This window comes from Acomys russatus, chromosome 25 (assembly GCF_903995435.1).
Source record: "Acomys russatus chromosome 25, mAcoRus1.1, whole genome shotgun sequence".
NCBI lineage: Eukaryota > Metazoa > Chordata > Mammalia > Rodentia > Muridae > Acomys > Acomys russatus.
This window is the reverse complement of record NC_067161.1, coordinates 25,653,566-25,681,197: the sequence shown is the minus strand read 5'-3', so window position 1 is coordinate 25,681,197 and position 27,632 is coordinate 25,653,566. Positions and strand designations below refer to the sequence as shown.

General features: G+C 41.6%; 1 protein-coding gene and 1 non-coding gene across 11 annotated transcripts in view; one reads left to right on the top strand and one right to left on the bottom strand.

The window, feature by feature from the left end:
• The window catches only part of Pwwp2a (PWWP domain containing 2A), a 38,746-nt gene extending 11,617 nt beyond the window's left edge, over nucleotides 1-27,129 (bottom strand). The window contains exons 1-4 of one of the 10 annotated variants that reach the window (XM_051167498.1): nucleotides 26,498-26,648; nucleotides 22,133-22,202; nucleotides 21,317-21,372; nucleotides 1,316-4,172 (exon numbers count right to left, since the gene is read on the bottom strand). In XM_051167498.1, the coding sequence (XP_051023455.1) occupies nucleotides 2,507-4,172; nucleotides 21,317-21,372; nucleotides 22,133-22,202; nucleotides 26,498-26,514 (1,809 nt within the window). In that variant the 5' untranslated portion in view covers nucleotides 26,515-26,648 and the 3' untranslated portion in view covers nucleotides 1,316-2,506. Of the gene's footprint in view, nucleotides 1-1,315; nucleotides 4,173-21,316; nucleotides 21,373-22,132; nucleotides 22,203-24,894; nucleotides 25,088-26,497 lie in introns of those variants that run through there. The other 9 variants (XM_051167502.1, XM_051167504.1, XM_051167499.1 and 6 more) reach the window with 9 other exon arrangements.
• Nucleotides 10,054-10,124, top strand: Trnag-gcc (transfer RNA glycine (anticodon GCC)). Its single transcript has one exon. It is a non-coding gene; the product is annotated as a tRNA-Gly (tRNA).
• Nucleotides 27,130-27,632: the final 503 nt, after the last annotated feature.

The following is a 27,632-nucleotide window of genomic DNA, read 5'->3' as shown; positions in this document are numbered from 1 at the left end:
CTCTCCAAAAGGAGAAAACAAAAACAAACCAAAAAATGCCCACTTGAATTATGACCTTTTTATCTTCTCAGAGGAAACTTTGTGTTTCTACTTACACTAGATGATCACCTTGCTTGGAAAATTCTACTGGAATACTTTCTTTAAAACAGTATTTCACTGTGAAGCCCTGGATGACCTAGAACTCACTCTGTAGACCAGGTTGGCCTCAACCTCAGCGATGATCAGCCTGCTAGGAATAAAGGCCTGCACTAACTACAAAGCAAGAATCCTTTATGTAGCCTGGGCAATCTCAAGTCACTCAAATCCTCTTGCCTCCACCTCCCAAATGTTAGAAATACTAGAACATGCCACCACACCTGGCTGAATGTTATTTACAAACTCTATAGTCACAGATTATATTTTCCCTTGTAGCTTCTAAATAGCACAATGGTTTATGCCATAAAGGTACATTTGCCAGAGCATCTGACTGTATTAGCAACACCCACTTTCAAAGTTACTATTATAACAAAGCATCCCAGATCACTACACAATGCTTTAAATTACATTTTAGGTGACTCTTGGCTTAAATCAAATTTTCAAAGACAACCAAATAAACAATTACTTTGATCTAAAACAGTACTCCGAAAGACCTACAAAGCTATTTCCCTTATAAGCCCTCTACCACACAGTGAGCTTTCAGACTGTCATATTCAGATGATAGTTTCTGTTTGCAGGAAAGAATATGCACTTTTTATTTTATTGTGTGTTTATTAAAATCAAAAAGCATTGACTAAGTTCCCAGGGGAAAAAAAAATTCTTTTCTTTCCCAGAAATAATCAAGTATCAAGCGTTAAAAAGCTAACCTCCAAATTTCATTAATCTTTAGTATTAATTCTGTAGTAATTAATGTATCTCACACTGGATTTTAGAAATCCTTTTTGTCTCTCAAGTAAGTACCAAACTGAAATTATATCAAATTTAAAAAGCCAAAAAGCTTGGAAGCAACTTAATTTCTGAGATCGCCTTGCCTCCACAGGCAATCAGACTACTTTCCCAGCATCCAAGAGGCAGAGGCAGGCAGGGCTCTTGAGCTTGAGGTCAGCCTGGCCAGCCAAAGTGACTTAGTGAGACTCTTTTTCAAAAGGCAAAACATCTTAGGGACAGATGGACCATGCAGAAAAATTGGAAGTTAGATTACTAGCCCCAAAATCAGTGATATCTGAGGCAGAAGACCAAACAGAACAGACTAATCATGATTACCTAATTTTTTAATGCATGTGACAATTTATCAAGGTTAAAAATGAAAAACAAAAAACAAAGCAAAACAAACCCCCCCAAAAAACCTTAAAGCATGAACAAGAGGCTTGTGGGAACTAGAGTTCTATCAGATGGCATTACTACAGAGCCTCACAGAACATCCTACAATCTGAATTTCATCTATTCTCAGATAACATTCCCTGACAGGGCAAATAAAAAACTAAGTTTGGTTTCTCACCTTTTCAAATTACTATTACAAAGAATAATTTCCTACTATTTTGAAACTGATCAAAGCTTTTTGAGAAACACACACAAATAATTTGGATTTAGTTGATTTTATTTACAGCTTTTTTTTTTTTTTACATTTCAATGCATTACACAATTACATTTCTCATTTTCTGACCTGCAAACAGATTACCTTAAATGGAAATGCTTCTTAAAAACTATCAAATTAGGTACATCCAAAATACAACAATTACACATAACATTATTTCACAAAGTGTAAATTACTAAGGCTAGCCCTAAAAATTTAGGAACAGCCAGTCAGAAGAAATCTGACCAAATTTTCACTCAACTACTTATATATCCCAAATAAAACTTATCTAAACTTCCCAACCACAAGTCTGACAGTTTGTTATATCCCCATTGGACAAGAGAGTGGTGACTCAAACCTGTCCAGTCTTAATAGTTTTCATCCCAAATACTGGGCAATATGTACAGCCTGGTCTATATAGCTAAACAGCAAGCATCCCAATTTGTCATAGCAAGCATCTCAGTTTGTCAAACAATCAATATGAAACTTTTATACCATCATGTGCATAGAAAGTCTAAGTGTTTGCTAATTATAAAACAAGTAGTCATTGAATATCCACTGTTCCCCCAGCTCCAGCCCTTACTAAATCCCAATATGCACCCTGTGTCACACGGTGACAGGCAATACTTTATACATGAGTGTATATATACAATAGGTCCAAAAGGCAATAACAGTCCCTGCAAAAATTTAGTTTCATTTGAGGCTATGGCTTCTACGCCTTAGGATGGTTTTAGACTTCAAAACTGGAAAATACTGCTAAAATGTCACTTCCTTAAGAGAAAATTGGAAAGCATGTTCAGTTTTAAGCTTCTTAGTCTAAAAATGGCTATAAAGTATAAAAAGCCAACTGAGTGCCATTTCTCTCCAGTTTGGCCAACCTAGCTGGTGGAAATGATTCCTAATTAGCCAGGGAGCTGTGGCCACTCCAGCAGTTCTGGCCTACCTTACTGTCCATGTTCACGTTTCAAACTGTGTCAACAAAGCCCGCACTTCAGGGGTCAGCTGCTTAGCAGCCTTAGCTGCCTCTGTGATAGCCCTGCGATACAGACCCTTTCTCTTCTTATTAAAACGTAACTGGAAGTTTTCTAGAAAGGGGGAGAGTTGTGAAAGAGCAAGGAAAGATGTTGTTGGGGAAGCAAACCATGAAATACGGGCCTCTTGTCGGGCTAAAAGGCCGTTATCTTTCCGGCTTACAGTTATGGTAAGAATACGGGCTGGCCACCATGGGAAGCCATAGATCTTGGCCCAAACAATGTCCCCTACACATATGGTCCTGCCATCTGGTGTGATACATTTAGAGACATTTTTGGAAAAGATTTTCATTTTCAAGGAATTACTGAGGCTTTTCTCTTCCTTTGAAGAGGAGGATGTGGAAGAGGTGGAAGGTGCATGCATACAGCAGCCTGGAGGAAAAGCAAAGCTCTCAGAAGAGCTACACTCAGAGTTGGAGGATTTCAAATCATCCATGCTATCAATGCTACATACTGAAGCACTGGAAGAGTCAGACTTCTCTTGATTTAGGGTCAAGTAAACCGAGATATTGCTTTTGCTGCCCTTTTTGCCCAATGTCTGCAGTTCCTCCTGCTCACCAGGCACATGCATTCTGCTTGTGTCCTGAACCTCACTCGTGGCCTCTTCTGGGCCTTCTGAGGGGCTCTGATTTTCTGAAGGGGCCTCACCTGCTGAGCGCGTGGAGGTGCAGCGAGACTGTGGCTTAGGAGCCAGCTTGCCACTCCGAATTTTCTCCAGTCCTGTCTTCAGAGAAGAGTCATTTTCTTCATTCCTGTATCTTTGTGGTTTTAAACGCACTCGAGGTGGGAGGGAACCTGAGCTAGGATTTTGATAGCGACGTGTGAAATGAACTTTTGAGTGTGCGTTTTTGGAAGCGGAGGTTTCACTTTGCTTCTTTTGTGCCTTTTCTTTGGCAATTTTCAATACTTCCCGAGCTTTTGCATGATCCATGTTCTTGCTCTGGAGCACTTTCTTGGTACTTAACTGAGCTTTTGACGTATTTGCTTGAGCAGAGACTTTGACGACTCTGCCTCTGCTGTGAGCAATACTGGAAACCCTCACCACAGTGTTTCTTCTCTGGCTTTCGTTTTGGTTTTTCCCATCCACTTTATGGTCAGTTTTCAGTTTTTTGTTCACAGTAGCTACACTGTCATTTCTCCGTTTTTTATCTTCATACCTAGAAGTATCACTGCTACCTTTCCTAATTTCCTTCTTTTCTGCAACAACACTGTTTTTACACTTATCACACAGGACTTGCCTGGGCCGTAGCTTAATTGCATTCATTATTGAAGTGGGTTCTTCCCTGTACATTTTTCGTTTGGGTCGCTTAATTTTCCGAGGAGGCGGCTGAGGTATTGATTGGTTATATGTGTCCCTGATAAACAAGGGGGGAGGATAAGGTGCTCCTTCGTGGAAGAGAGGAGGTGGTTTGGAAGTCCACAGGTGCTCAGGAGGAGAGACTGGAGAAAGGTCATCGGGAACAGCACCGTTCACTTCCCGCTTCACGTCTATCCCTTCTTGGAATGTGTTACTTTGGAGCTGCATGGCGTCCGGTTTGTCCTTATATTCCCTTTTGGGAAATACTGTCACAGGGATCCCATGGGGCCCAAACCTTTGAAGGAAATGGAAGAACAAAAGGAAGCTAGTGAGTTAACATCTGTAACTCAACATCTTAAATTAAGCAACTTCGTATGTATCTATATATGTACCCTATATGCATATATCATACAACAAAAATCATAAGTATTCTATTGCTGTCTCCAAAGTTAACAAAATCCCCATTCGTTTGGTTCTACATTTTAGGGAAAACCAGAAATAATCCAAATGGTTACCCGAAACAATACCAGAATAGCTGGCTTTAAATTAATCTTTCTGAAAAAAAAAAAATTAAATAAATAAATAAATAAATAAATAAATCTTTCTGTTATCAGACAGATTAATAGGAAATGCCGTGTAGTATTATACTCACAGAACCATGTACATTTTTCAGTAAATGCAGCCATGCATTAGATATGATCATTTCCCTCTAGTCATAGCATCTCACAAAAGCATAATAAAGGCAGGGTGGTGACACCTGTCTTTAATCCCCAAGCCCAAGATGCTAAGGCAGGGGGACTTCAAGTTCCATCCCAATTTGAACAACAAGGAATTCAGATGTTCAAATTATTTCCAATGCTGGCAAGCATAGAGCTGTGTGGTTTCAAAGTTTGTTGTTTTTATTAGTTTGCATGCATGGGTGTTTTGGCTCCATGCCCATTTATATGTACCATGAATACAATGCCATCAGAAGCCAGAAAAGATTCCCTAGGACTGGAGTTACAGACTATTGTGGGCTACCATGTAAGTGCTGGCAATTGAACCCAGTTCTGGAAGAGCAGCCTGTGTTCTTAACTGCTGAGTCATCACTTCAGTGTGGTTACTGTCCCTTTAAGATCACATTCTACATTCAGAAATAATTTCAGCTGGGTAGAGTAGCACATATCTGTAGTGGCAGTACCAAGAAAGGGGTGACAAAGCATTGAGTTCAAAGACAGCAAGGCCTCTTGTCTCCAAGAGAAAAGCAAAGGAAAAAGAAAGAAGAAAGGAAAAGCAGTATTTTCAAATTTAAATACAAGTTTAAAACCAGTTTGTTTACGCCTAGACAGATCCAAGCTTCAGTAAGAAAGGGGAATAAGTAAAAAATGGGCATCAGTAAGAACTGCCCCTCAGGTAAAGTTGGAAATGTAAATGGTTTAATGTACCTTGGCTTAAATAAAGAAACTTAAATTTACTATATTTGTTGCCTTCACATAAAAATGAAACCATATTCCTAGTTATCTTAGTTTATGTCAGCATGCTTATTTTAAACACCAAGATGACATCACATCACCTGGCACAAGACAATGCTAATGCCAGGCTAAAGAGAACCAAAGGTCAGCACCAGCAGGCTATCCAATCAGGAAGCACACTGTAAACTGGATGAAAATGTTTTCTATAGGTCAGTTTTTTCAGTGAACAAGTTTTTGGGGGTTTCTGCTTGTTTTTTACATTCCTATCCTCTTAAATCCTCTCCATAAGGTTCAGAATAACTTGTTAAAAATAAATCTTTGAGGCCAGGCATGGTGGCGCGTACCTTTAATCCCAGCGCTCGGGAGGCAGAGGCAGGTGAATCACTGTGAGTTCGAGGCCAGCCTGGTCTACCAAGCAAGTTCAGGACAGCCAAGGCTAACAGAGAGACTCTGTCTCAAAAAACAAAAACAAAACAAAACAAAAAATAAATCTTTGGCAGGGATCAGTGGCACATGCCTGTAATCCCAGCACTTGGGGAGGCAGAGACAGGAGGATCTCTGTGAGTTCGAGGCCATTCTGTTCTATAAAGTAAATCCAGGACAGCGAAGATTACAAAAAAAAAAAAAAAAAAAAAAAAAAAAAAAAAAAACTGTCTCAAAAAACCAAAACCAGAAAACAAAAACAAAAACAAACAAACAAACAAACAAAAAAATCTTTGGTCAGTCATGGTGGCTCATGCCTTTAATCTTAGCAACCAGAGTCTGAGACAGGAGGATATCTTTGAGTTCAAGGTTAGGCTGAGTTCTAGGACAGCCAGGACTATAGAAACAGATCCTATTTCAAAAACCCAAATAAACAAAAAAGATAGGATCCTCTTGGGGCTGGAGAGATGGCTCAGAGGTTAAGAGCACCATCTACTCTTCCAAAGATCCTGAGTTCAATGCCCATCAACCACAGGGTGGCTCACAACCATCTATAATGAGATCTGGTGCCCTCTTCTGGCGTGGAGATGTACATGCAGGCAGAACATTGTATAAATAATAAATCTTGAAAGAGGAGGAGGAGGAGGCAGAATCCTCTCATGTTTCTCCCTAAAAAAATAAATCTTTGGTCTAAAGAACTTAAAAATAATAATCTTAATGATTTTTTAAAGTTGTGTTTCACTATGTATTCCAGGCTGGCCTAGAAGTTGCTATGTAGTAAAAGATGGCCTTAAACTCAAATCTCCTGCCTCTGTCTCACAAGTGCTGGGATGACAGGCATATGCCAGCACACTCAGTTGATCTAAAGTGAAGTTTTCAGAGCTATTATCAACTATAAGTTTTAGGTTTGCATATATAAAGTAAAATAAGGTGAGTTCCCAGATCATAGATTCAGGTAACCCTCAACAAATTCATCAACAAATGTTAGGCATAAATTTCACTTCACTTAGATAGTTTTATAGGTTACTAATGTAGAACTTAGAATTCTCATACTTTATCCATCAATTACTTACAACTAGATTGAATTTTTTTATTTTTTTAATTTATTGTAAACTGAGGGGTGGAGGCATGGTACATATGCACGCAGATGTGTAGAGGCCAGGAGGCCAGGTGTCAGATCCTCTGCAGCTGGAGCTGCAAAGGGTTGTAAGCAGCCTAACATGGGCTCTTGGGAACCAAACTCAGGTCTGCTGGAACAGTTTTAAGTGCTCTTAACCACTGAAACATCTCCCTGGCACAAAAAATATGTAAATAATTACAAAATTACCTCGAGAGACCAGAAAATAAATCACTTTATGAAAAAAAGAAGAGAGAGATCACATACCCTCACTCATCTCAGTCATCGTGTTAGCACCTCACATGGACAGTGAGACACTGGTTACAAAACTCATTTCAAGAGTTGCACTATGAGTAAATGAAGATCTGTGTCTCAGAACAGTGACAGTAATACTCGTAACGACAGCATGTGTGTTTCATGTATGTAGAGATGGCCAGACATGAGTATGTCTTCTTGGGCGGTGAAGCAGGATGAGGAGGAGTTCAAGACGGTCTTAGATGCCAGAGACCCTGTCTTAGCACTCCACCCGTCCTTTCCCTTCCTGACACAGACACATACAAATGTTTAGCTAAGCCTAAATTTGAAAGCTGTTAGCCCAAGACACCAAAAGACTATCCTGCAGCATTACTAAGAGTATATCACAGCATTAACCTAAGCAGTAGCACACACTTACAACCCAAGCACGATCAAGGCTGGGGCCAGCCTGGAACGCACAGTGGGATCCTATTTTAGTAAGCAAAGGACTGGGTATATTGAACAGTTGTAGGATCCTGGCCTCATGCTTGATTCCCCAGCTCTACCAAAGAAACATAAAGTAGCAACATGATCACAGTCTTTTTAAAGTCTAATTTCTCCACCAGTCAATGAATATCTTCATCACAATCCCCTGGAGGGTTTGAAAACAGAATCCTGCTCTGTGTAATGAATGGCACTGACTCCTTTTTTGTTTTTCTGTTTTTGTTTTTTGAGACAGGGTTTCTTTGTAGCCCTGGCTGTCCTGGACTCACTTTGTAGACCAGGCTGGCTTCAACTCACAGCAATCCCCTGCCTCTGCCTCCCTGAGTTCTGGGATTAAAGACTTGCAATACCACACCGAGCTAGGCACTAAATCCTAAATCTTCCCTATATACAACTATAATCTGAATTTTCCGTAAGCACTGTTGCTTAAATTTTTCTAAAGCAGACGTCTATGCTCTCCAAGGAGCAACTTTAGCAGACAGAAGGTGGAATGGAATCTGTTGTACGAGCTTCCAAATGCTCCGGGAACTGGGTGGTCTGCAAAGTATCTTCTTCCTACCAAGTGCAGGCCAGCACTCAGACACTGGTGACTCACTCTAAACCTTTCCTCTCTTTAGTCTCTAATTACCACAGAAAGATTCTGACTAGGGGCACAGCTGAATGGCAGAGCGTGCGTTAGCATGTGCTAAATGCAAGGGATTCAATCTTCAGCACAGAGACAGAGGGGGAGCGGAAGGGGAGAGGGAGAAGGAAAAGAAAAAGAAAAAAGAAAAATTCTGCCAGACACGATGGTACATGGTTGCAAAATCCAAAACCCTAGCAGTCCAGATGCTGTGATAGAAAGACCTAAATTCCAAGGCATCTTAGGCTATAGTGCAAGAGTCTATCTTTTAATTAAAAAAAAAAAAAAAAAAAAAGACATAGTTATAGCTCACTGCTTGCCTGGGCATTGATCTCCAGCACCACATAAAATACAAATAATTTGTAAGGAAAAGTAGATAAAGATCCAAGACACCCTTGTACTGTCTTTGCACTTACTGTGGCTACAATTATTCAAAATTGTTTTCAACAAGTAGTAAGTTCCAAAGTTAAAAGATGAGCAGAACATTGGTGTTTTAACATGCTTTTTAGTCAAGACAAGAGACATCAGCCCAGTCTAGGAGTTTAGGGAGTTGGTAGAGGGCTAACATAGCAAGTTCAAAGCCCTGAATTGGAGTCCCAGCAAGGCAAATGCTAGGCACAGTGACCTTGCTTACACTAGTAATCCTAGTAGACTTGGGAAGTGAAGGCAGGAGGGCCAAAAGGTCATAAAAGACTCTGTCAAACAAACAAAGAAAAATCCGTAATGCTTCCAGGAATAAATAATGGTGTCAACTGTCAAAGTGATCTGAACTATGAATAGTGGCAAGGCAGGAAGGTCCTCTGTGGTCTATGTCCAAAATCCAAAAGCAGAAAATGGTTTATTTCAAATGGTTTATATTCATTCTAGGATTTGGATCCCACTTAAGATTAGGGTTTTATTCATGATTTTGCTCATAATTTCTAGTATCACTAATCAATCCTAAACTTAAATTCACATTGCTTCCTGGGTTAAGCTTAGAACCATTATTCAAATTCCTTTCCAGGAGAATACTCGAAACCTAATGTTTATCAACAACTACCTATTTTAATCAGGTATGTTTCTGGATTTATTTTTTAATTTGGTGTTTTTAAGGCACAGTCTTGTTTGTAGCCCAGCTTTACCTGGCGCTCACTATATAGCTCAAGCTGGTTTTTAACATGTGGCCTCTTAGTTCTGGATTATAGGCATGGCTCCTCTTGTATTTCTAATTCTTACCTCTGATTTGGAAAGCTCAGTTTGTTCATTTTAATGACAGCAATGTTTACCTGTACAAACTTATCAGCACTCTCAATCAACTCACTTCTGACCTTAAATGAATTATTTTCCTTCTGTTTAGAGCACTTCAACACAACACAAATGATTCTCATTTGTTCCCCTCCAATTCTTTTTGCCAAACAAATGTAGGAGAAATGCAAAGGAACTATAATCTACAGAAGAGCATAGGAGTTGAAACAAACTAATCACTCAGAGAGCTAACTGACATAGGTCCAAGTCCTCTAGATGAACCAAACTACCCTTTCAGCAAACAGGTCAACAAAAGCAAAAATGAAGTCTCCTACAACAGGGGGAAAAGTTTAAGCACTTGAAAAGTAATATCCAGACTTACTTTATTCCAAGCAGACATGTTTAAAAACCACCTCTCCAGGTACTGGAAAACAGATCTGACAGTAAACTAAAGCTGCAGAAACTCGAGCTGAATTTAATCTCTAGAACCACAGAAAATGCTGGATGTCATGGTATGTATATAGTCCAAATTCAGGAGGAGACACAAACTCAGCCTAACCAGTGAAGCTCAGGTTCCAGTGAAACCCTGTCTCAAATGTCTGCATTGGTGGTTCAGTGGTAGAATTCTCACCTGCCATACGGAAGGCCCGGGTTCAATTCCCGGCCAATGCTGTTTTCACTGGGCATGGTAGAAATAACACCTGACATTGACCCCTGGCCTCTACACACATACATGCACTTACACACACACAGCAAAAGACTAGGTTATAAAGACAGGAAAGTCTGAAGCAAGCTTATTTTGCTTCACATTTCTTTTTTAAGATTTGGTTAGGTCAATATTTAATCAGGACAAATGAAATTAATTCAATAGAATTATGCAATAGAATTGATGCAATAGAAAAATTTACCAAGAAAATTACATCCATTCCCTTTAAAAAACAATTACCAATTGGGTATAGAAGTGCATGCCTGGGGACTGGAGAGATGGCTCAGTGGTTAAGAGCACCACCTGCTCTTCCAAAGGTCCTGAGTTCAATTCCCAGCAACCACATGGTGGTTCACAACCATCTGTAATGTGATGTAATGCCTTCTTCTGGCCTGTGGGTGTACATGCAGGCAGGAACACTGTATACATAATAATAAATAAATAAGTATCAAAAAAAAAAAAAAGAAAGAAAGAAAGAAAGAAAGAAAGAAAGAAGTGCATGCCTGAATCCTAGGATTCTGAAGCTACATGAAGCCTGCTCAGCAAACAACAATAAAACACTATAAATCATGTCACTTTGCTACACTATGGATGAGCCTCAAGAAGGTACTCAAGTCTACTTACTGGATATTCTTAAGTTAGCAGCCTCCTTTATCCAGGTCACTTTCCAGTTTCAGTGGCCCACGTAATAATTTTGTTACAGTGTATTGTTCTAGTTATCATAAAGCCTTACTTTCTCAAAAATAAAACTTTATGATAATATGTTGATTATAATTTTAGGCTAGACATGGTACACACGCCTGTAATTAAACCCCAGAATTTGTGAGGTAGAATCAAGAGGACCACATTAGACCTGAATCTGATTCTAGGCAGCCATGTCAAATGGCTCACAACCTCCTTATAATTACAGCTCCAGGGGATTCTATGGCTCTGGCCTCAGTGGCACCTACCCAGTCTCTCAGAGGACCAAAGCCTGAGCCACTGTCAAGACTGGACCAACACTACCCCACCCTGACTGTTGCTTGCATTCCTCCACTCCCAAAACCCCCCAAATCCATAATCCATAGTTATTTAATGATTCTGTGACAATGTTTCTTACTTGTATTTAATAGCTCTGTAACAGAAAAGAAATACACACACACACACACACACACACACACACACACACACACACACACACACACGTTGGCAACAATGAGTTCCAGACCAGCATGTGCTACCTAGACCCAGTCTCAGCAATAATAACAACAAAATAACTTAACCCCAAGTAACGTCTTAATTCCTAGAGAAGTCTAGAAAATAGAAAACTATAACCTATCATATTCTAGCATTCTGTGCTTTAGACCATTTATTACTGCATCGTCTCAGTTTGCTCACAGAGCAGCTTTACTGTACAACACGTGTTTATCAACAGATTCAAAGGTCTTTAGTTTCTCTGTAAAAATGAAATGCAAGGAACAGGCAACTTTGATAGCTCAATAACTAACATTTTAGTATTTTAGCATTTGTAGATCTATTTTTTAATAAATATCAACTACCTAATATAGTAGGGATTTAAGTAAGTTATCAAGACTATGAAATCCACTTGTAGGATCATTGTAAAAATATAATTAGTATTGAAATGTTTGAAATAATAATTAGAGGGACTAAATATAACTCAGTGATAGGGTCAAATAACCATGTGGCCCTGTTTATCAACACCCCCCAAAACAAGTAAGTGCTTTCATTAGAATTTCATCTACAAGCTTTATAATTTTTAAAACTTGGGACTGTGTCTAAAAATTATAGCTTATAGACAGTGTCTCACTATGTAACCTAGCTGACTTTGAATTCATGATTCTCCTGTCTCAGGAGTACTGGGAGTACAGGCACATGCTACCTAAACTCTGTGCTGTTAAATAAAGTAGAAAATAGTATTAGCTTAATTAGTGCCCAAAACAGAATAAAATAACTAAGTTACACTTAATAGTAACAACTGTGGAGACATACTTATTTTATTTAACTTCAAATTAGCTATTTACCAAAGGTTTTTAAATCATATAAACTTGAAAGACTTTTGGGTCAGCACCCAAAAATAAGAAAATAAACTTTTAAGTGTATAGAGAAAAAAAAGCTTCAGTTTTCAGGCATCCACTGGTGTGGTGGTTTGAGTAAAATTGGCCACACAGGCTCATATAGGAGATATAGGTGTGGCCTTGTTGGAGGAAGTGTCGCTGGGGGTAGGCTATGAGGTTTCAAAGGCCCATGTCGGCCACCACACCCACTCTCACTCATGCCTTTCTGTCTGCTGATCTGGATATAGCTTTCAGCTATTGCTCCAGAGTATCTGCATGCCGCCATGCTGATAATGGACTAAAGCTCTGAAATTTTAAGCAACCTCTAATTAAATGTCTTCTTTCCTAAGAGTTGCCCTGGCCTCTTCATAGCAACAGAACAATGACTACAACCTAAGTTGATAGCAAGGACTAGGTAGTACTGTGACAGGCCTGGCCATGCTATTTGTTGGAAAACTATGTAAAACTTTGGTACTTTGAACAGGGCTAAAAAGTTTTGGTGGGGAAGAATATTAGTAAGTAGCCTGGAGACCATTCTTGTGCTATTTGGACTAAAAAAAAAAAGAGCTGCTTTCTGCCCTTGTCCTGAAAATCTGCCTGACACTAAACTAAAGAGTTTTGAACTAATAGCACTAGCAGAGGTGATTTCAAGACAGCCTAGCATTGACTGTGTTGTGTGGTGTGGTTACTATGCAGATCTACAATGAAAACAAACACTTGGGGCAAGGAGAAATACAAAAGGTACAATTGGAGGAGAAAAGGAACCCAGGGAAGGTTTTGTTGGAACCAAGTGTTATGTCCCAGGAAATAAAAAGGTTAGAGAAAAGCCCGATGCTAAGTGGAATAAAGGGAGTGGCATTTAAGTAATCCCCTCTATCTATGGGGGATACTTTTCAAGGTCAAGCATGTGATGCGCCTTTTGATTTTGATCTTACATGAGTTACAGTTAAGTGATTGCCGTGAGTCTCAAAAGAGACTTTAGACTTTTAAACAGTGTATAAGACTTTGGGAACTTTTTAAGTTGGACTGAACACATTTTTGCATTGTATGATTGGCTACAAGCCTATGAGGGCCAGAGAGTGGAATGTGGTGGTTTGAATGAAAATGATCCCCATAGACTCATACAGGTGTGGCCTTGTGGAAGTGACTAGGACAACTGAGGATTACTCTACTTAAATACCTAGAAACAAAAGCAAGCAGGAGCAGAGAGTAGAAATGGTGGTTGCCAGGCAGGGCCTGGGAAAAGAAAGCAGGGCAATCTGTTATCTAGTTTTAATTTGCAAGACAGGAGTGCTACCCCAACAATGTAAACACTCTTCACATCACTTAGTGGTACACTCAAGGTTAAGCCAAACTCTGTATGTATTTTTACATTAAAAAAAGAATCAATATGAAGCCAGGTTGGTGGCTCAACTAGTCTGAACCAGGATTGCCTCAGGTTCAAAACCATCCTGATCAATATAGTGAATTCCAAGCCAGCCTTGCCTACACGGATGAGACTTGGTATCAAAGAGCAGAACAGGAGCTGGAAATGTGGCTCAGCTGATAAGAGTGCTTACCTAGGAAGCACAAAGCCCTGGACTTGATCCTCAACACAGCCAAAATCAGGTATGGTGGTGTATTCCTGTGACAATACTTAGGAAATGGAGGCAGAAGGAACAGAAGCTCAAGGTCATCTCTGCTAGAGAGCAAATTCAAGAGCCCATCTCAAAAGACAAACAAGCAACTAAAACATATTTAAGTAATATCTATACAAATGTAGGAAATACAGTGCAAAGAATCATATTTTAATTATCAGTACACGGAAAATAATAATTCCTCAGTAGAAACAAAACAGCACCTGGTAGTTCCAAGTATGGAACTCTGAAAACATTTTTTTTCTTTATACCTCCTGGAAGTAAATCTGACAAACCCAAATTGACAAACAGTCCCTACAATTTACGAATCAGATTACAGCTAAATATACAATCATGATGGGGAGGGTGGAATAAAGGAAACAGGATGTAAAGTTGAGTTTTAAAAATGAAGGACAGTGTAATCATCAGAGGTTTTATCCAGCAACTGATGGGAGCAGATACCCACAGAGAAACATTAAGGGGAGTCCCAGGGAATCCTGTGGAAGAGGAGGAGGAGGAGGAGGAGGAGGAAAGGTTGTAGGAGCCAGAGGGTTCAAGAACACAAGAAAATGGCCCACAGAATCAACTAACTGTTGGGTCATAAGGGCTCACAAAAACTAAACTGACAATCAGGGCACCTGCATGGGCCTAACCTAGGCTGTGCCTCGGTTTCTTGTGGAACAGTGGGAGCAGGGGCTGTCTCTGACTCTTTTGCCTGCTTTTGAGACCCTTTTCCTCCTACTGGGTTGCCTAGTCTTACTGCAACTTTATATGTTTGGTTGATATCCACTAGAGGCCTGCCTTTTTCTGAAGGGAAAGGGGGGAGGAGGAGTGGATGAAGGGTGGTGGGCTGGGAGGAGGAGGAAGGAAGAGACACTGTAGTAGGGATCTAATATGTGAGAGACTAAATAATTTTTTTTTAATCCCGAAACAACAACCAAAAAAAGGAAGAAACAAAGAAAAGCAAGCCTGGAGGGATAGCTCGGTGGTTGAGAGGCCCTAGGTTTGATTCCCAACACCCACATGGTGGTTCACAGACATCCCTAAAACACTACTAGTTCCATGCGCAGGCAAACACTCACACATAACATAAAGTAAATCTAATAAAAATTTTTAAAAAACAAAAAAGGAATGTGGGGAAAACTCCAAGACAAAATCATGTAAGCACAAGTCTAATCGCAGCAGGGATAGGGGTGGGGGATGGGGGTAGGCAAGGGGCTGGTAAACTCCAGGCCAGCCTGCACACTACAGCAAGAGCCCATCTTCAGCTAAGACTGGCAATCATCTGCCATCCAAATCTGACGATGTGAATTTGATCTCCAGAAGCCAAGATAGAACGAATATAATTCCTCCAAGTTGTCCTTTGACCTCCACACACATGCACTGTGGAACACATGAGCACTCATACAGATACACACACACTACACATAACAACAATAAAAATGTTTTTTAAAATCTGAAAAATGCATATACTGTGTGTGTGAGTATGTGTGTACATACATACACATCTGAGATGGATGTTTTCAACCAAATGCTGAGAGGTTTAGGGAAAGATGTTTATATCAAGAATGGTACAACAGGACTGGAGAGATGGCTCACTGGTTCAGAATGTGTGCTGCTTCTCCTGAGGACCTAAGTTTGTATCACATTACCCAAATCAGGCAACTACCTGCGACTCTAGCCCCAGGGGAATTCTCACACTTTTGGCCTCTTCAGGCAACTACGTACACACACATGCATATACCCACACTAGATATACAAGTAATTTTTTTTTCCAGGACAGGGAGGGTTTCTCTGTGTAGCCCTGGCTGTTCTGAAACTCGCTCTGTAGACCAGGCTGGCCTCAAACTATGAGATTTGTCTGCCTCTACCCAAGTGCTGGGATTAAGGGTATGCACCATAACTGTCCAGTCTACACATATAATTTTTAATAATAAAAATAAAATCTCTCTCCTTTTTTGCTTTTTAGAGACAGGGTTTCCTCTGTGTAGCCTTGGCTGTCCTAGACTCACTTTGTAGACCAGGCTGGCCTTGAACAAGCAGCAATCTGCCTGTGCCTGCCTCTGCCTCCTGGGTGCTGGGATGAAAGGCGCACACTACCACGCCTGGCCTATAAAAATCTCTTTTTAATGGTAAAAAAGGAAGGAAAGATGCCCAGTGGTTAAGAGCATCCTGCAGCTTTTGCAGAGATGCCCAGGTTCAGGTACCATATGGCAGCTTATAACTGTCTAATTCCAGTTCTAGGAGCTCCAGTGGCCACTTCTGGACTCCTATGCACCAAGCCACACACATGGTAAACATACACATGCAGGCAAACACCCACACACATAAAATAAAAAAATAAAAGTTTTTTTTCTAAAAGATTGATGAAACAAAAAAATTAATAATAAGGCAATGGTACAAAGTTTTAAAACTTAGTGACTATCTGGGTATAGTGGTGCATGCCTATCATTTCAGAAGAGAGGTAGGAGAATTGGTGCAAAGTCATCCCCAGCTACACATCATGTTCAAAGCCAACCTGTGCTGTTAGATCCTGGGGGAAGAGACACACACAAATTAAAGACCCTAGGTAAAACTTTACAATAGAGTTCTCTATGATGACTAAAAATTTCAAAATAAGATGGATGTAGTGACACAAGCCTTTAATCCTAGCATTTATGGTTCTCTCTTAGTTCAAGGCCAGCCTGGTCTATAAAGGGGAATTTCAGGACAGCCAAGAGCTATAATAAGGTGAGACCCTGTCTCAGAAACAAAAACAAAAACAAGAAAAAGGAAGTAAAAGAAAGTTAATTTAAAAAAAAAAAAAAAGAAAGTTAATTTCCGACACATGGTTTAGTAGGTGAAGTACTGCTTTACTGGCAAGAGAACAGAGTTTGATCCCCAGAACCATTTGCCATCCCAGCGTGGGGGAAGTGGAGGCAGGCAGACCCCTGGAGCTCACTGGCTAGCCACCCTGGTCTAAACTGCAAGCCCCCAGCCCTACTCAAAGCACAAGCCTGTCTCAGCTAGGCTGGTGGCCCGCACCTTTAATCCCAGCACTCAGGAGGCAGAGGCAGGAGATCATTGTGAGTTCAAAGCCAGCCTGGTCTACAAAGAGAGTTCCAGGATAGCCAGGGATATTATACAAACATATCCTGTCAAAAACAAACAAAAAAACACCTCCCCACCACCACCACACACACACAAGCCTGCCTTAAAGCATCAGGCAGGGGTCTAGAAAGATGGCACTTACTGCTCTTCCAGAGGACCCAAGCTCAGGTTCCAGCACCCAAATCAAGTGGCTCAACAACAGTCTCTAACTCTAGCTCCAGGGAATCCAACACCTTTGGCCTCTACTGTCACCTGCACTCACAGACACATTCACCTAAACATAATTAACAACAAAGCTAAAACTTCAGAACAAGGTCAACAATTCGTGAGGAATGACACCTGATAATGAGATCTGGCCTCCATATACACCTGCAAGCATATGTGTACATGTATGTAGGCATATGCTCTCTTATGGGTGTGTATAAACACACATTTACTACAGTGTTGTAGGGAAAATGAACACACTATTCAGATACCCCCTCCCAAAAATATATTAAAAATAGGTTTTAAAAAAATCTAATCTTGGGACTAGAGAAATGGCTCAAGATTTAAGAGCACAGATTGTTCCTTCCAGAGAACCAGTGTTTGATTCCAGCAATCACATGGTAGTTTATAACTACGTGTAACTCTAGTCCCTGGTGATCCAATATCCTCTCCTGGCCTCCATGGGTACCAGACACACAAATGGTGCACAGACATACATGCAGGCAAAACACTCAATACACATAAATTTAAAATATAAAGATTAAGAAATAATAATGAGCTAGAAATGTAACCATGATGTGTAGTCAGTAAGTACACACACACACACACACACACACACACACACACACACACACACACACACCAATCTTGGTGTGGGAGTAGCTTGAGCGGGGTTTCTCTGTGTAGCCCTGGCTATCTTAGAATTCACTCTGTAGACCAGGCTGGCTTGAACTCACAGAAATTCGGCTGCCTCTGCCTCCCAAGCATTAGGAATAAAGGTCTGAACTACCACCACCCAGCCAAATAAATAATCTTAACCTCAGTTTCACCAAAACTGTTTTTTCTTTCTTTCTTTTTGACGGGTTCTCCTTATTTAGCCCTGGCAGGCCAGGAACTAATTATATCTGTCTCAACGAAAGCTCATAAAGGGGAAAAAATTTTTTTCAAATTGATGCTTATCTAGCAATTCTGACAACCTGGGTTTGATCCCCAGGACCTACAGTAGAACAGGTTTCTATAAGTTTTTTTTTTTTTTGATTCTACACACAAACCATAGCATGCAGCATGCACATGCTTACATGTACATGAGTACCCACCCACACATTCTAAAGTAAGTTAAAAACAGGTCTTAGGATGCAGGCCAGCAGGCCAAATACTGTCCCTGACATGCAGACAACTCTAGATTTAATCGCCAGCACGATATAAATTGGGTATGATGGTGCTTTCCTGCAATCCCAAGACTGGGGAGTTAGAAGATAGACCATAGGGAGTTCAAGATTCTCCTCCCACAGCTACTAGTGAACTCTAGGGCAGCTGGGATACATGAGCCCCTGTTCTAGAAATAGAGGGCCACAGTGTGCTATGGTGACACAAACCACTAATCCCAATACTTGGGAGGCACAAGCAGGCAGATCTCCAGGACTTCCAGGCCAGCCTGGTCTACATAGTGAGTTCCAAGCTAGCCAAAGATAAATATCAAGACCTTGCTCAAAACATACAAACACAAAAAAGGCCATGCAAGATGCTTCGCAGTTCAGTGGGTAAAGGTGCTTGCCACCAAGCTAACAACCTAATTTAATCACCATAGTAGAAAAAACAAAATCCTGAGAGCTGTCCTTTGGACTCATGTCTCCAAAACACAATATAAAATAAAAGTAGAACAGGGTTAGTCGGCTGACAATGTGGCTACTGGGGTTAGAGCCAGTAACCGGTTAGGGTACAACAGAAGAACCACAAACTCCAGGTCAACCCAGGCAACAAAGCGACAGTGTTTCAAAATAGTCAGTGATGGAGTGCCCCTCTCCTCTAATGCGCATGAAGCCCTGGATTCAATCCCCAGCACTGGCAAAAGAAAATCACCTGGGGATCACAGCATATGTCAGCCATCTCAGCCCTGAAGAACAGAAAGAGGAAGATCAGGACTTCAGAGCCATGCTCAGCTATCAAGTTTGAGGCAAGTCTAAATTTTATGAGACGATGTCCCAATAAAGGAAAAAAAAAAAACAAAAAACAAACAAACAAACAAACAAAAAAGAAATAAAAGAAGCCAGGCATGGTGGCCCATGCCTTTAATCCCAGCACTTGGGAGGCAGAGGCAGGCAGATCTTCTGAGTTCGAGGCCAGCCTGGTCTACAAAGTGAGTCTAGGACAGCCAAGGCTACACAGAGAAACCCTGTCTTGAAAAACCAAAAAGAAAAAATAAAAATAATAGTAAAATACAAAAATAAAATAAAATTATTCAATTCCAGAACGTAGAAGCTAAGACAAAGGAGATTCCCTCGGGGTCCAAGACTAGACAAGGCAAAGAGCCTTGCCATGTCTAACAACAGCCATCTTATTAATATCTCCCATTTATAACTTTAAGCAATTTAATTAATCTGGCATTGTGTCCATAAAGTTAAAGCTGAAAAACCTTTCCAAGTGCAATGAAACAATGTATACAACACAGAAGTGGCAACTGTAGGGGCTGGCAAAGAAACTCAGTAGGTAGAGTGCTTACCAAGCATAGGTGAAGCCCTGGGCTGGATCCTAATACCTCACAAAAATAAGAGGTCAGGTTCCCCTTTTCTGAGAAGGGGAGGGGGGTCAGGGGAAAGAGGATGGGACCTGGAGGAGAGGAGAAAGGGGATGTGATCAGGGTATAAACAGAATATATAAATTAAAAATAAAGAAAGAAGCGGCAGTAGCATCTATAGTTGTACCATTCAGGAGATACAGGCAGGAGGATCACAAGTTCACTACACAGTAATTGAAGCCTGCTTGAACTAAAGACCTACCATATCCCAAGGGGACAAAAAAGAAAGAAAGAAATGGCAAGTGCAGAGTAGTTATTATAAAGAAAGTAAAGCTCCGCAGCTCTGTTAGGTGATATAAACACAAGAAGTGAAACTATGGAGTTAGGCAACTATATAAATTGCCTCAAAGGAATAAAGATTAAAAAGTATAGAGAACTTATACCTACAATGGGTAGCTAAATTTAAAAAACCACTTCCAGCCAGGTGTCGCACACCTTTAATCCCAGCACTACAGAGGCAGAGACAGGCAGATTGCTATGAGTTTGAGGCCAGCCTGGTCTACAAAGCAAAGTCCAGGACAGCCAGGACTGTACACAGAGAAACCCTGTCTTGGAAAACCTAAAAAAAGAAAAGAAACCACTTCAAAGGTACATACCAGCTTTACAGCAAGAATCTAGATCTGCTACCCAAGTTGTACATCCTCCAAAATGCACTGCTTAGTTTGCAATTATACTCCATTCTAAATTAAAGTAACTTTTTGTAGCAGGATTAAGAAACGTAGGTCCGTGCCTCGGTAGTGCAAGCCTTTAGTCCCAGCACTTGGGAGGCAGAGGCAGGTGGATCTCTGTGATTTCAAGGCCAGGCTGGTCTACAAAGTGAGTCCAGGACAGCCAAAGCAACACAGAGAGACCCTGTCTCAAAGGGGAAAAAAAAAAAAAAAAAAGAAAGAAAGAAAGAAAGAAACTTACCCTTCTACTACTGTTTGAGTTAAACTATCCCTAAAAACCAGTATCTCCTAAATGGTCTTGCATCAGAATCACACCGAGTCAAAGTCAAACTGATGAAAAAGGTCAAAAATCTGTGCATTTAAAAAAATATTTTATATGTTTGGGTGCTTCACCTACATGTATTTATGTAAACTACATGCATGCAGTGCCCTTGGAGGTCAGGAAGTTGGACCCCCCAGGAGCAGGAGTCAGAAGGTTATGAGGTGCCTGGTGAGTGTGCTAGAAACTAAACTCATATCTTTTTGGAAAAGCTGAGCCATCTCTACAACCCCAAAAATCTATATACTTTTTGGGAACTGTTGACTAAACTATGTTTAGCAAAGTCATTCTATATTAAACTTAAACAGAATATAACTAAGCCTTCACTTACTTCTCTATCTTCCAGCCACTACAGCAAGCTTCTTTCTGGTAATGTGCATCTTAATTTAGAAATTTAGGCAGAACCAAGCCACTAAGAAATGCTGTGCTTGATAGGTCAAACAACTAAAAACATCTTTCACCTTTTACCATCTGCAATCAGTTTTAACAGTGAAGATAAACACTAACACTCAAACTACATAATAGCCCTCCCCACCACCAAAATAGTGCTTACCAACACAGTTTCATCACAACTTTAAAACAACACACAGTACAATATGGCCTTATTTACATGTAAAAAGCTGAAAATTAACCTTAATAGAAACTCCAGCCAAGTGCAGCCATGCCCGTAATCCCAGCACTCAAAAGGCTAAAACAGACAAGGTCATGGATAGTTTGAGGTTTGCCTCAAAGAAAGAAAAGCTTAAGTCCAATAAAGTATGTCTGGCATAGTGTATGTGTAATGCTTCCACTTACCCAATATGTAATATTTATAACACAGGTTTGCTATTCTAACACTCAGGAAGCTGAGGCAAGAACAGCATCTGAGTTCAAGGCCTGCATGAGTATGTGGTAAGCCTGTTAACAAAGACTTTTGGAAGTGCAGGAGGTTTTATATAATATAAAAATATACCTAATAAAATCGGTAACATTTATTTGGGAACTAAACAAGCATATCCCTGAAATCCCAGGACTCTCAGGGAAGCTAAGGCAGAAAGGCTGTGAACCCCAGGTCGGCCTAGGCTACATAGTAAAAGCCTGTCTCAAAGCAAAAATTATCACAATTCTTTGTTCTCTGATTCAAACTAGATTTTTATTTCCCAATAGCTAATTATGCCCAGCCACCAAAACAGTCAGGTTAAAGCAACATGCAATGAAGGAACTCTCTCGGTACAGTATAGTAGTGAGCATCCTGCAAGTTGTCCAGATCAGAAAGTGACTGGCACTTGTCTCTGCTACTTTACTGATTATACAAGCCCTCTAACACCTTTCAAAATAAGACATAATCACCAATAAATTTAATTGTTTTTTAGCAATGTACAGCTCAACCCAACCTTCACACAAGCTACTCGAGGGCCTATGTCCTCAGCCTCAAAGCTTTAGTATGAACTACGGACACCACTACTCACTGCTCCACCAGAATGGCTGTATATTTTTCCCACCAAAAGTAGGGCTATTGCACCATACGTTTCATGGTCTCTGAAAAGAAAAGAAATCATTGTCTTGGTTTATATTTCCTTTAAAAACAAGTAAATGTCCTACAAATTTAAGATCCTAGGCACTAAATGCTTAAGTTTTCAAAAGAAATCATTTTAATTTTTAATAAACAGACCCCCATTCCCAGAATATGATACTTGTGCCACAAATTTAAAATATAAAAGCCTTTTTAAGTGTCAGTGCTTACTTTATGATTCCTTAGTTCAGAGATTAAAACTATTTTTAAGATACTGCTAAATAAAATAATCCATCTGGACATGGCATACACCTAAAATCCTAACAGGAGTCAAAAAGTCCAATCTGAGCTACACAGCTAGTACAAGGCCAGCCAAAACTACACACAAGATCTTGTCTTTAAAAAAGAAAAAAAGAAAAAGAAAAAACCAGACGTGGTAGCTCATGCCTGTAATTCCAGGACTAGGTAAGTACAAGCAAGAAGAGCCAGAGTTCAAGGCCAACTTAGGCTACATAAGATCCTGCTTCAAAAACAAGCAAACAAAACTCATGTAGGGACTGTTCGTTTGGGTATGGACCAAGAAACTCCACAGCAAAGTAAGAGATATCCATAACCACTGTAACTAACTAGAATTCTTATAACCCTGAGAATGATAATGGTAGTATGGTTATTTTTTTAAAGCCCTTATCTTTCAAAGAGCTAAGATAAAATGTTTGTGTATATACCTGGGATATCATTCAAAGAGCACCCACTGGAGGCAGTTACCTGATTTAATATATTTGACTAAACTGTGATAAATGTTGAAGCAAGGCAGTGTACACATACAGGCTCATATTCCATGATAAAAGGGTCACCAAAAAAGCACATCAGTAACTATTACTGTCTAAAATAATCAGATAGCTTACTAAGAATTCTTATTATATGCCTTAATTACAAAAGCTGAGATTGATGATAAAGAAAAGAAAAAATAAAATTCATGTGTGAAGCTAATTGATTTGTCATTAGACAATGCTAACAACAAGTAATGTAAACTAGTAAGTGTACTGGGAATAAAACAGCTAGAGCAAATGTTTTTTGTTTTTCGACACAGGGTTTCTCTGTGTAGCTTTGGCTGTCCTGAACTCACTTTGTAGACCAGGCTGGCCTTGAACTCACAGCGATACGCCTGCCTCTGCCTCTCTAGTACTGGGATTAAAGGTGTGCAGCACCATGCCCGGCAAGTAAATGAACTTTATGATTCACTTAAGGGTATTCAGTATTTTGTTTTAATGCTACAACAAACAAAATTTGGCGGTTTTTTGTTTATTTTTTACTTTTTGCATTGGTTTGTTTTTTTCTAGACAGAGTTCCTCAGTGTAGCCTTGGCTATCCTGGACTCACTTTGTAGACCAGGCTAGCCTCAAACTCACAAAGATCCACCTGCCTCTGCCATCCAGAGTGCTGAAATTACTGGCATGTGCCACCATACCTGGCTCAAAATTTGTTCTTAACAAGATATTCAAACTACCCTCATTTTAGGCTACCTGTGTCATTGATGGCCAAGAATCTCTAGAAGTAAGGGGTAACAGAGCTCATGTGTTGCTTAAAGAAAGGATATATTCTGAAAAGTGCCATTGTTGAAACCATCACGGTTTATATTTGTAGAAACTAGAGAGCTATGAAGCCACAGGACAATATAGTCTTCATCACAAATACAGTCTGTCAACAACATTGGTCTGTGCTTTCTGGTAAACTGGGAAATACAGTTTACATGCATTATGCTTGTTTATTCTCATGTGAATTTGCCAAATAAGTTACCCTCAAAAGAACTATGCTTAGCATGTCTGAGGCCTTTGATTCAATCCTCCTCACCAAAAAAATACCTAACTAAATAGATGCAGTAACTAACCCTCTTGAAGACTAAACAAAAGCACAAATACACTGACATAGTCTCCCAATTATCTCACTGGATGGGCAAGAACTCCAACTTCTGAAATTATTATCCATGCTCTCCTATATTCAAAGAAAGAACACATAGACTCTCCAGAGCAGCCTGATTCTTAAGGTATTCTGCTTTGCTTCAAGACCCAGGGCCCTTTGCAGCACCCTGAACAGCCACTAGAAATCAAGAAAAGCACTGAATCTGAAAAATACACACTTCTTTCCTTCCTGCTTAAAAGAAAACTTGTTACTCCATCTAACTTTTAACTTACATTTAAATCTTTACTTTGCCATTCATAAGCTAACCCGCCAAATTAAATTGCCTCGCATATAAATGATACATTCTAACTTGTGTGATACACTGTCGCCATTAGGAGCTCCTGTTACTTTTTTTTTACCAGGAAGTATATAATGCAGTGGCCAATTCAAATAAGATACAAATTATTTTTAAAGTGTCTGTTGAATACAGTGTAGCCATGGCTTGAGTACAGTGGATAAAAAGTATCTCCCAGGGGTGGATATAACTCAAAGGTAGGACACAGATGGCCTGCAGTCTCAGCTACTGTGGGTGCTGAGCAGGAGGAAGGTTGAGACAAGGGAGTCAGCTTGAGCCCAAGAGTTCAAAACAAGACTAAGACTCCACGTCATTTCAAAAGCTTCTCCAACAAAAAGAAAACATTATTTACAAGAAAGTGCTATTAGCAAAATAGACCAAAACTCAAAATTATAGTTCTCTAAAGCTTATAGAATGAGCACCTCAACATGAGAAAACACAATCCACTCTATTTCCAAACTTACCTTTTTGCACCTTTCTTTTGCAGATTTGAAATTCAGATTCTCACACAATCACTGGTCTCTTCTTCTGTTTGATTCAATAGCATACACATTAGAGTGTCTCTCTTGCTATTAAAAACATCAGTAGAAAGCACTGTCTAATTCAGCTTTCTAACTATGAAAACTAAAGCACTAATGAAAGCACTAACCCCAAATCACTAAAAGCAAATAATAAACGAAAGCAAACAAAAAACCTTAAGGCTTACAAAGTATACAGAGTGACTGAACAGGCGCCCATCGCCCTCCCCAAACCATATTCCGACACAAATTTTAAATAACTATTCCGAAATGGAAACAATTCCTATGACTTGACGGGAGGTCAAGGAATTTAAAAGTAGAGCATAAGCCAGGATATGGGGTATGATGGGAAATGCCTGTCATATTAGTACTTGGGAGAGGCTGAGTCAGGATGGTTGCAAGTTCAAGGCAAGCAAGGACAACTTAATCCAGACCGTGTCTCAAAAATAAAAGGAGGACAGTCTGGAGAAGGCTCAATGGTAGGATGCTTGCCTAACATGCAGGAGGCTCTGGGTTCAATCTCCAGTACAGAAAAGAAAAAAAAAGAAATTAAAATAAACGCATAAACATATCAAACACACTAATAAACCATTTCCAAACAGGTGAGACACCAGAGTGTGTGTGCTGTTGCAGGAAACAGAATGGAGAGCCATGAATGGGAGTCTCTGCACTTCCTATCTGCAAAAGAAGAGAATAAAAAGGTTAACTCTAACCTGAAAACAGATTATCTTCTATACCTCTTTAAAGCAGTGCCCAGAACATTCTAAATCAAAAGATGAAAACATACTGCTTAATACAGGTTTGCAGATGAACTCAACCTTCCAGTCACAACGTAAGTTTAACTGTAAATATAGTCTCAGAAGTCATTCAAGATTCGATCCCAAGCACTGCCAAAGAAAAGTTAGGTTTATATTTCTTTGTAAACCCACCACTCTGATACGAAAGGCTCAAAAAACAAGAGTCTCACCCCGTCTGCAATAACTCTGTAAACTGTAAGTAAAATTAGTAAAATGCGCCTCCTTATTGAAGAGTCACCCTCCGAGGGACTACTTCCAGCAGTAAGAATAACAGTAAAAAGGGTTCACTAACTCGAGGCTCTTCCTCTTTTAAAAACGGACAGGTAACCTTTTGGGAAGCCGAAAGCACACGCCCCTCTCTTCAGCCCCGCTAAAGTTAAAGGTTGATTTGAGGACAGACAAGAGCCTCAGCAGCACCTCTCCCGCGCCCGGCACCCGGTTCTCCGGGGGATCCATCTGCATTTTGCATTAACCCATCTGCCCCAGTGCGCAAGCCAGGGTCGCAAAGGGCTGGGGGGGGGGGGGGATGAGGAGGCGGGGTGCCCGAGCCATCTGCACCCGCGCGCGTCCCCAGCTGCACACCTGGGGCTCGGCCCGGCCCGCCCTCCGGGGCCGCGCGCGTCTGCCCCACGCGGAGCGCGCCCCCACGAGAAGAGTCGGCGCGCGGGACCCGAGGGCGGGGCGGGAGCAGCCGGGGTTCGCGCTCTCCCTCGCGGCGGAGCGGACGCCGTGCTGTCGGGGGCCGGCGGTACCTTTTAGACAGGTCCATGAGGACCCCGGAGAAGAGCTTCTCCCCGAGGCGGAACGACACGACGAGCGCGTCCTCGATGATGTGGTCCAGCGTGACCCGCACCTCCGAGCCGGGGATGAGCTGCGACACCGCCGAGTCCCCACCAGCCGGCGGCACGAGCGCCGGAGCCGGCGGCGGCGGCTGCGGCCGCGGCGCGTCCTCGGGCTGCTCGGGGGCGGCCGGGGGCTGCTCGGGCGGCGGGGCCGGGGCGGCCGCGGGCTCGGGCGGCTTCGCCTCAGGCTCGGGGCTACCGGCCAGTTCCCCCGGCGGCGGCGGCGGCGGCGGTGGCGGCAGCGGCTGCTCGTCGGCCTGAGGGGCGGACTGGCGCCCGTCGGCCTCGCCGTCCGGCACCGCCGCCTCGGTGGCCGTGACCGGGAGGGGGATGCCGGCCTCGCTGCCCGGGATGGGCTCCAGCTCCGGCTCGGCCTCGCCGGCGCCCCCGTCCCCGGGGGACGCCGCGGTCGCCGCCGCCTCAGCAGCCACGGCCGCCATTTTCTCGCTGGTTTCTCCCTCCTCTGACTCGGGCTGCGGCGGCGGCGGCGGCGGCAGCGCGGCTAGGTTCCCGAGGCCTTCCCCTCCCTCCCGCTAACACTGTCGTCCCGCCCTTTCCCTGATGCTCGTGATTGGCACCGCGCCATTGGCTCCGCCTCTCTCCCCTCCTGCATCTCTGACAGCCCATTGGTCAGAAGGAGACATCTGTCACAGACTGAGTCCCGCCCCCTCGCTGAGAGTAGGAACTTCCCATTGGTCAGGTGAGTTGTCAAGTGGCGAAGCTAAAAGGAGGCGTTAGGGGCGGTCTGAAGGATGGCCAAAGCGGAGCACGCTACTTGCCGCCTGTATCCATTCGTTCGAAGGGAAAATACCTCTTTTTGATTGGTGAATGCTCCTGCCTATATCGGCCTGTTCTTTGGAGGTGGGAGAAGGGAAGGAAACGCTGGTGGTGCCAATTCTTTCAAAGACTCCCCAAGGGAGGAATAGCGGGAGAATGCAGAAGGAGAACCAGTTCCCAAGAATCTTTGCGCAGAGACCCTTAGAATAAATGTTATTTCTAGGCGTGGACTTGCTTGTGGCCGGGTGTGGGCACAACAGGCTTCTGT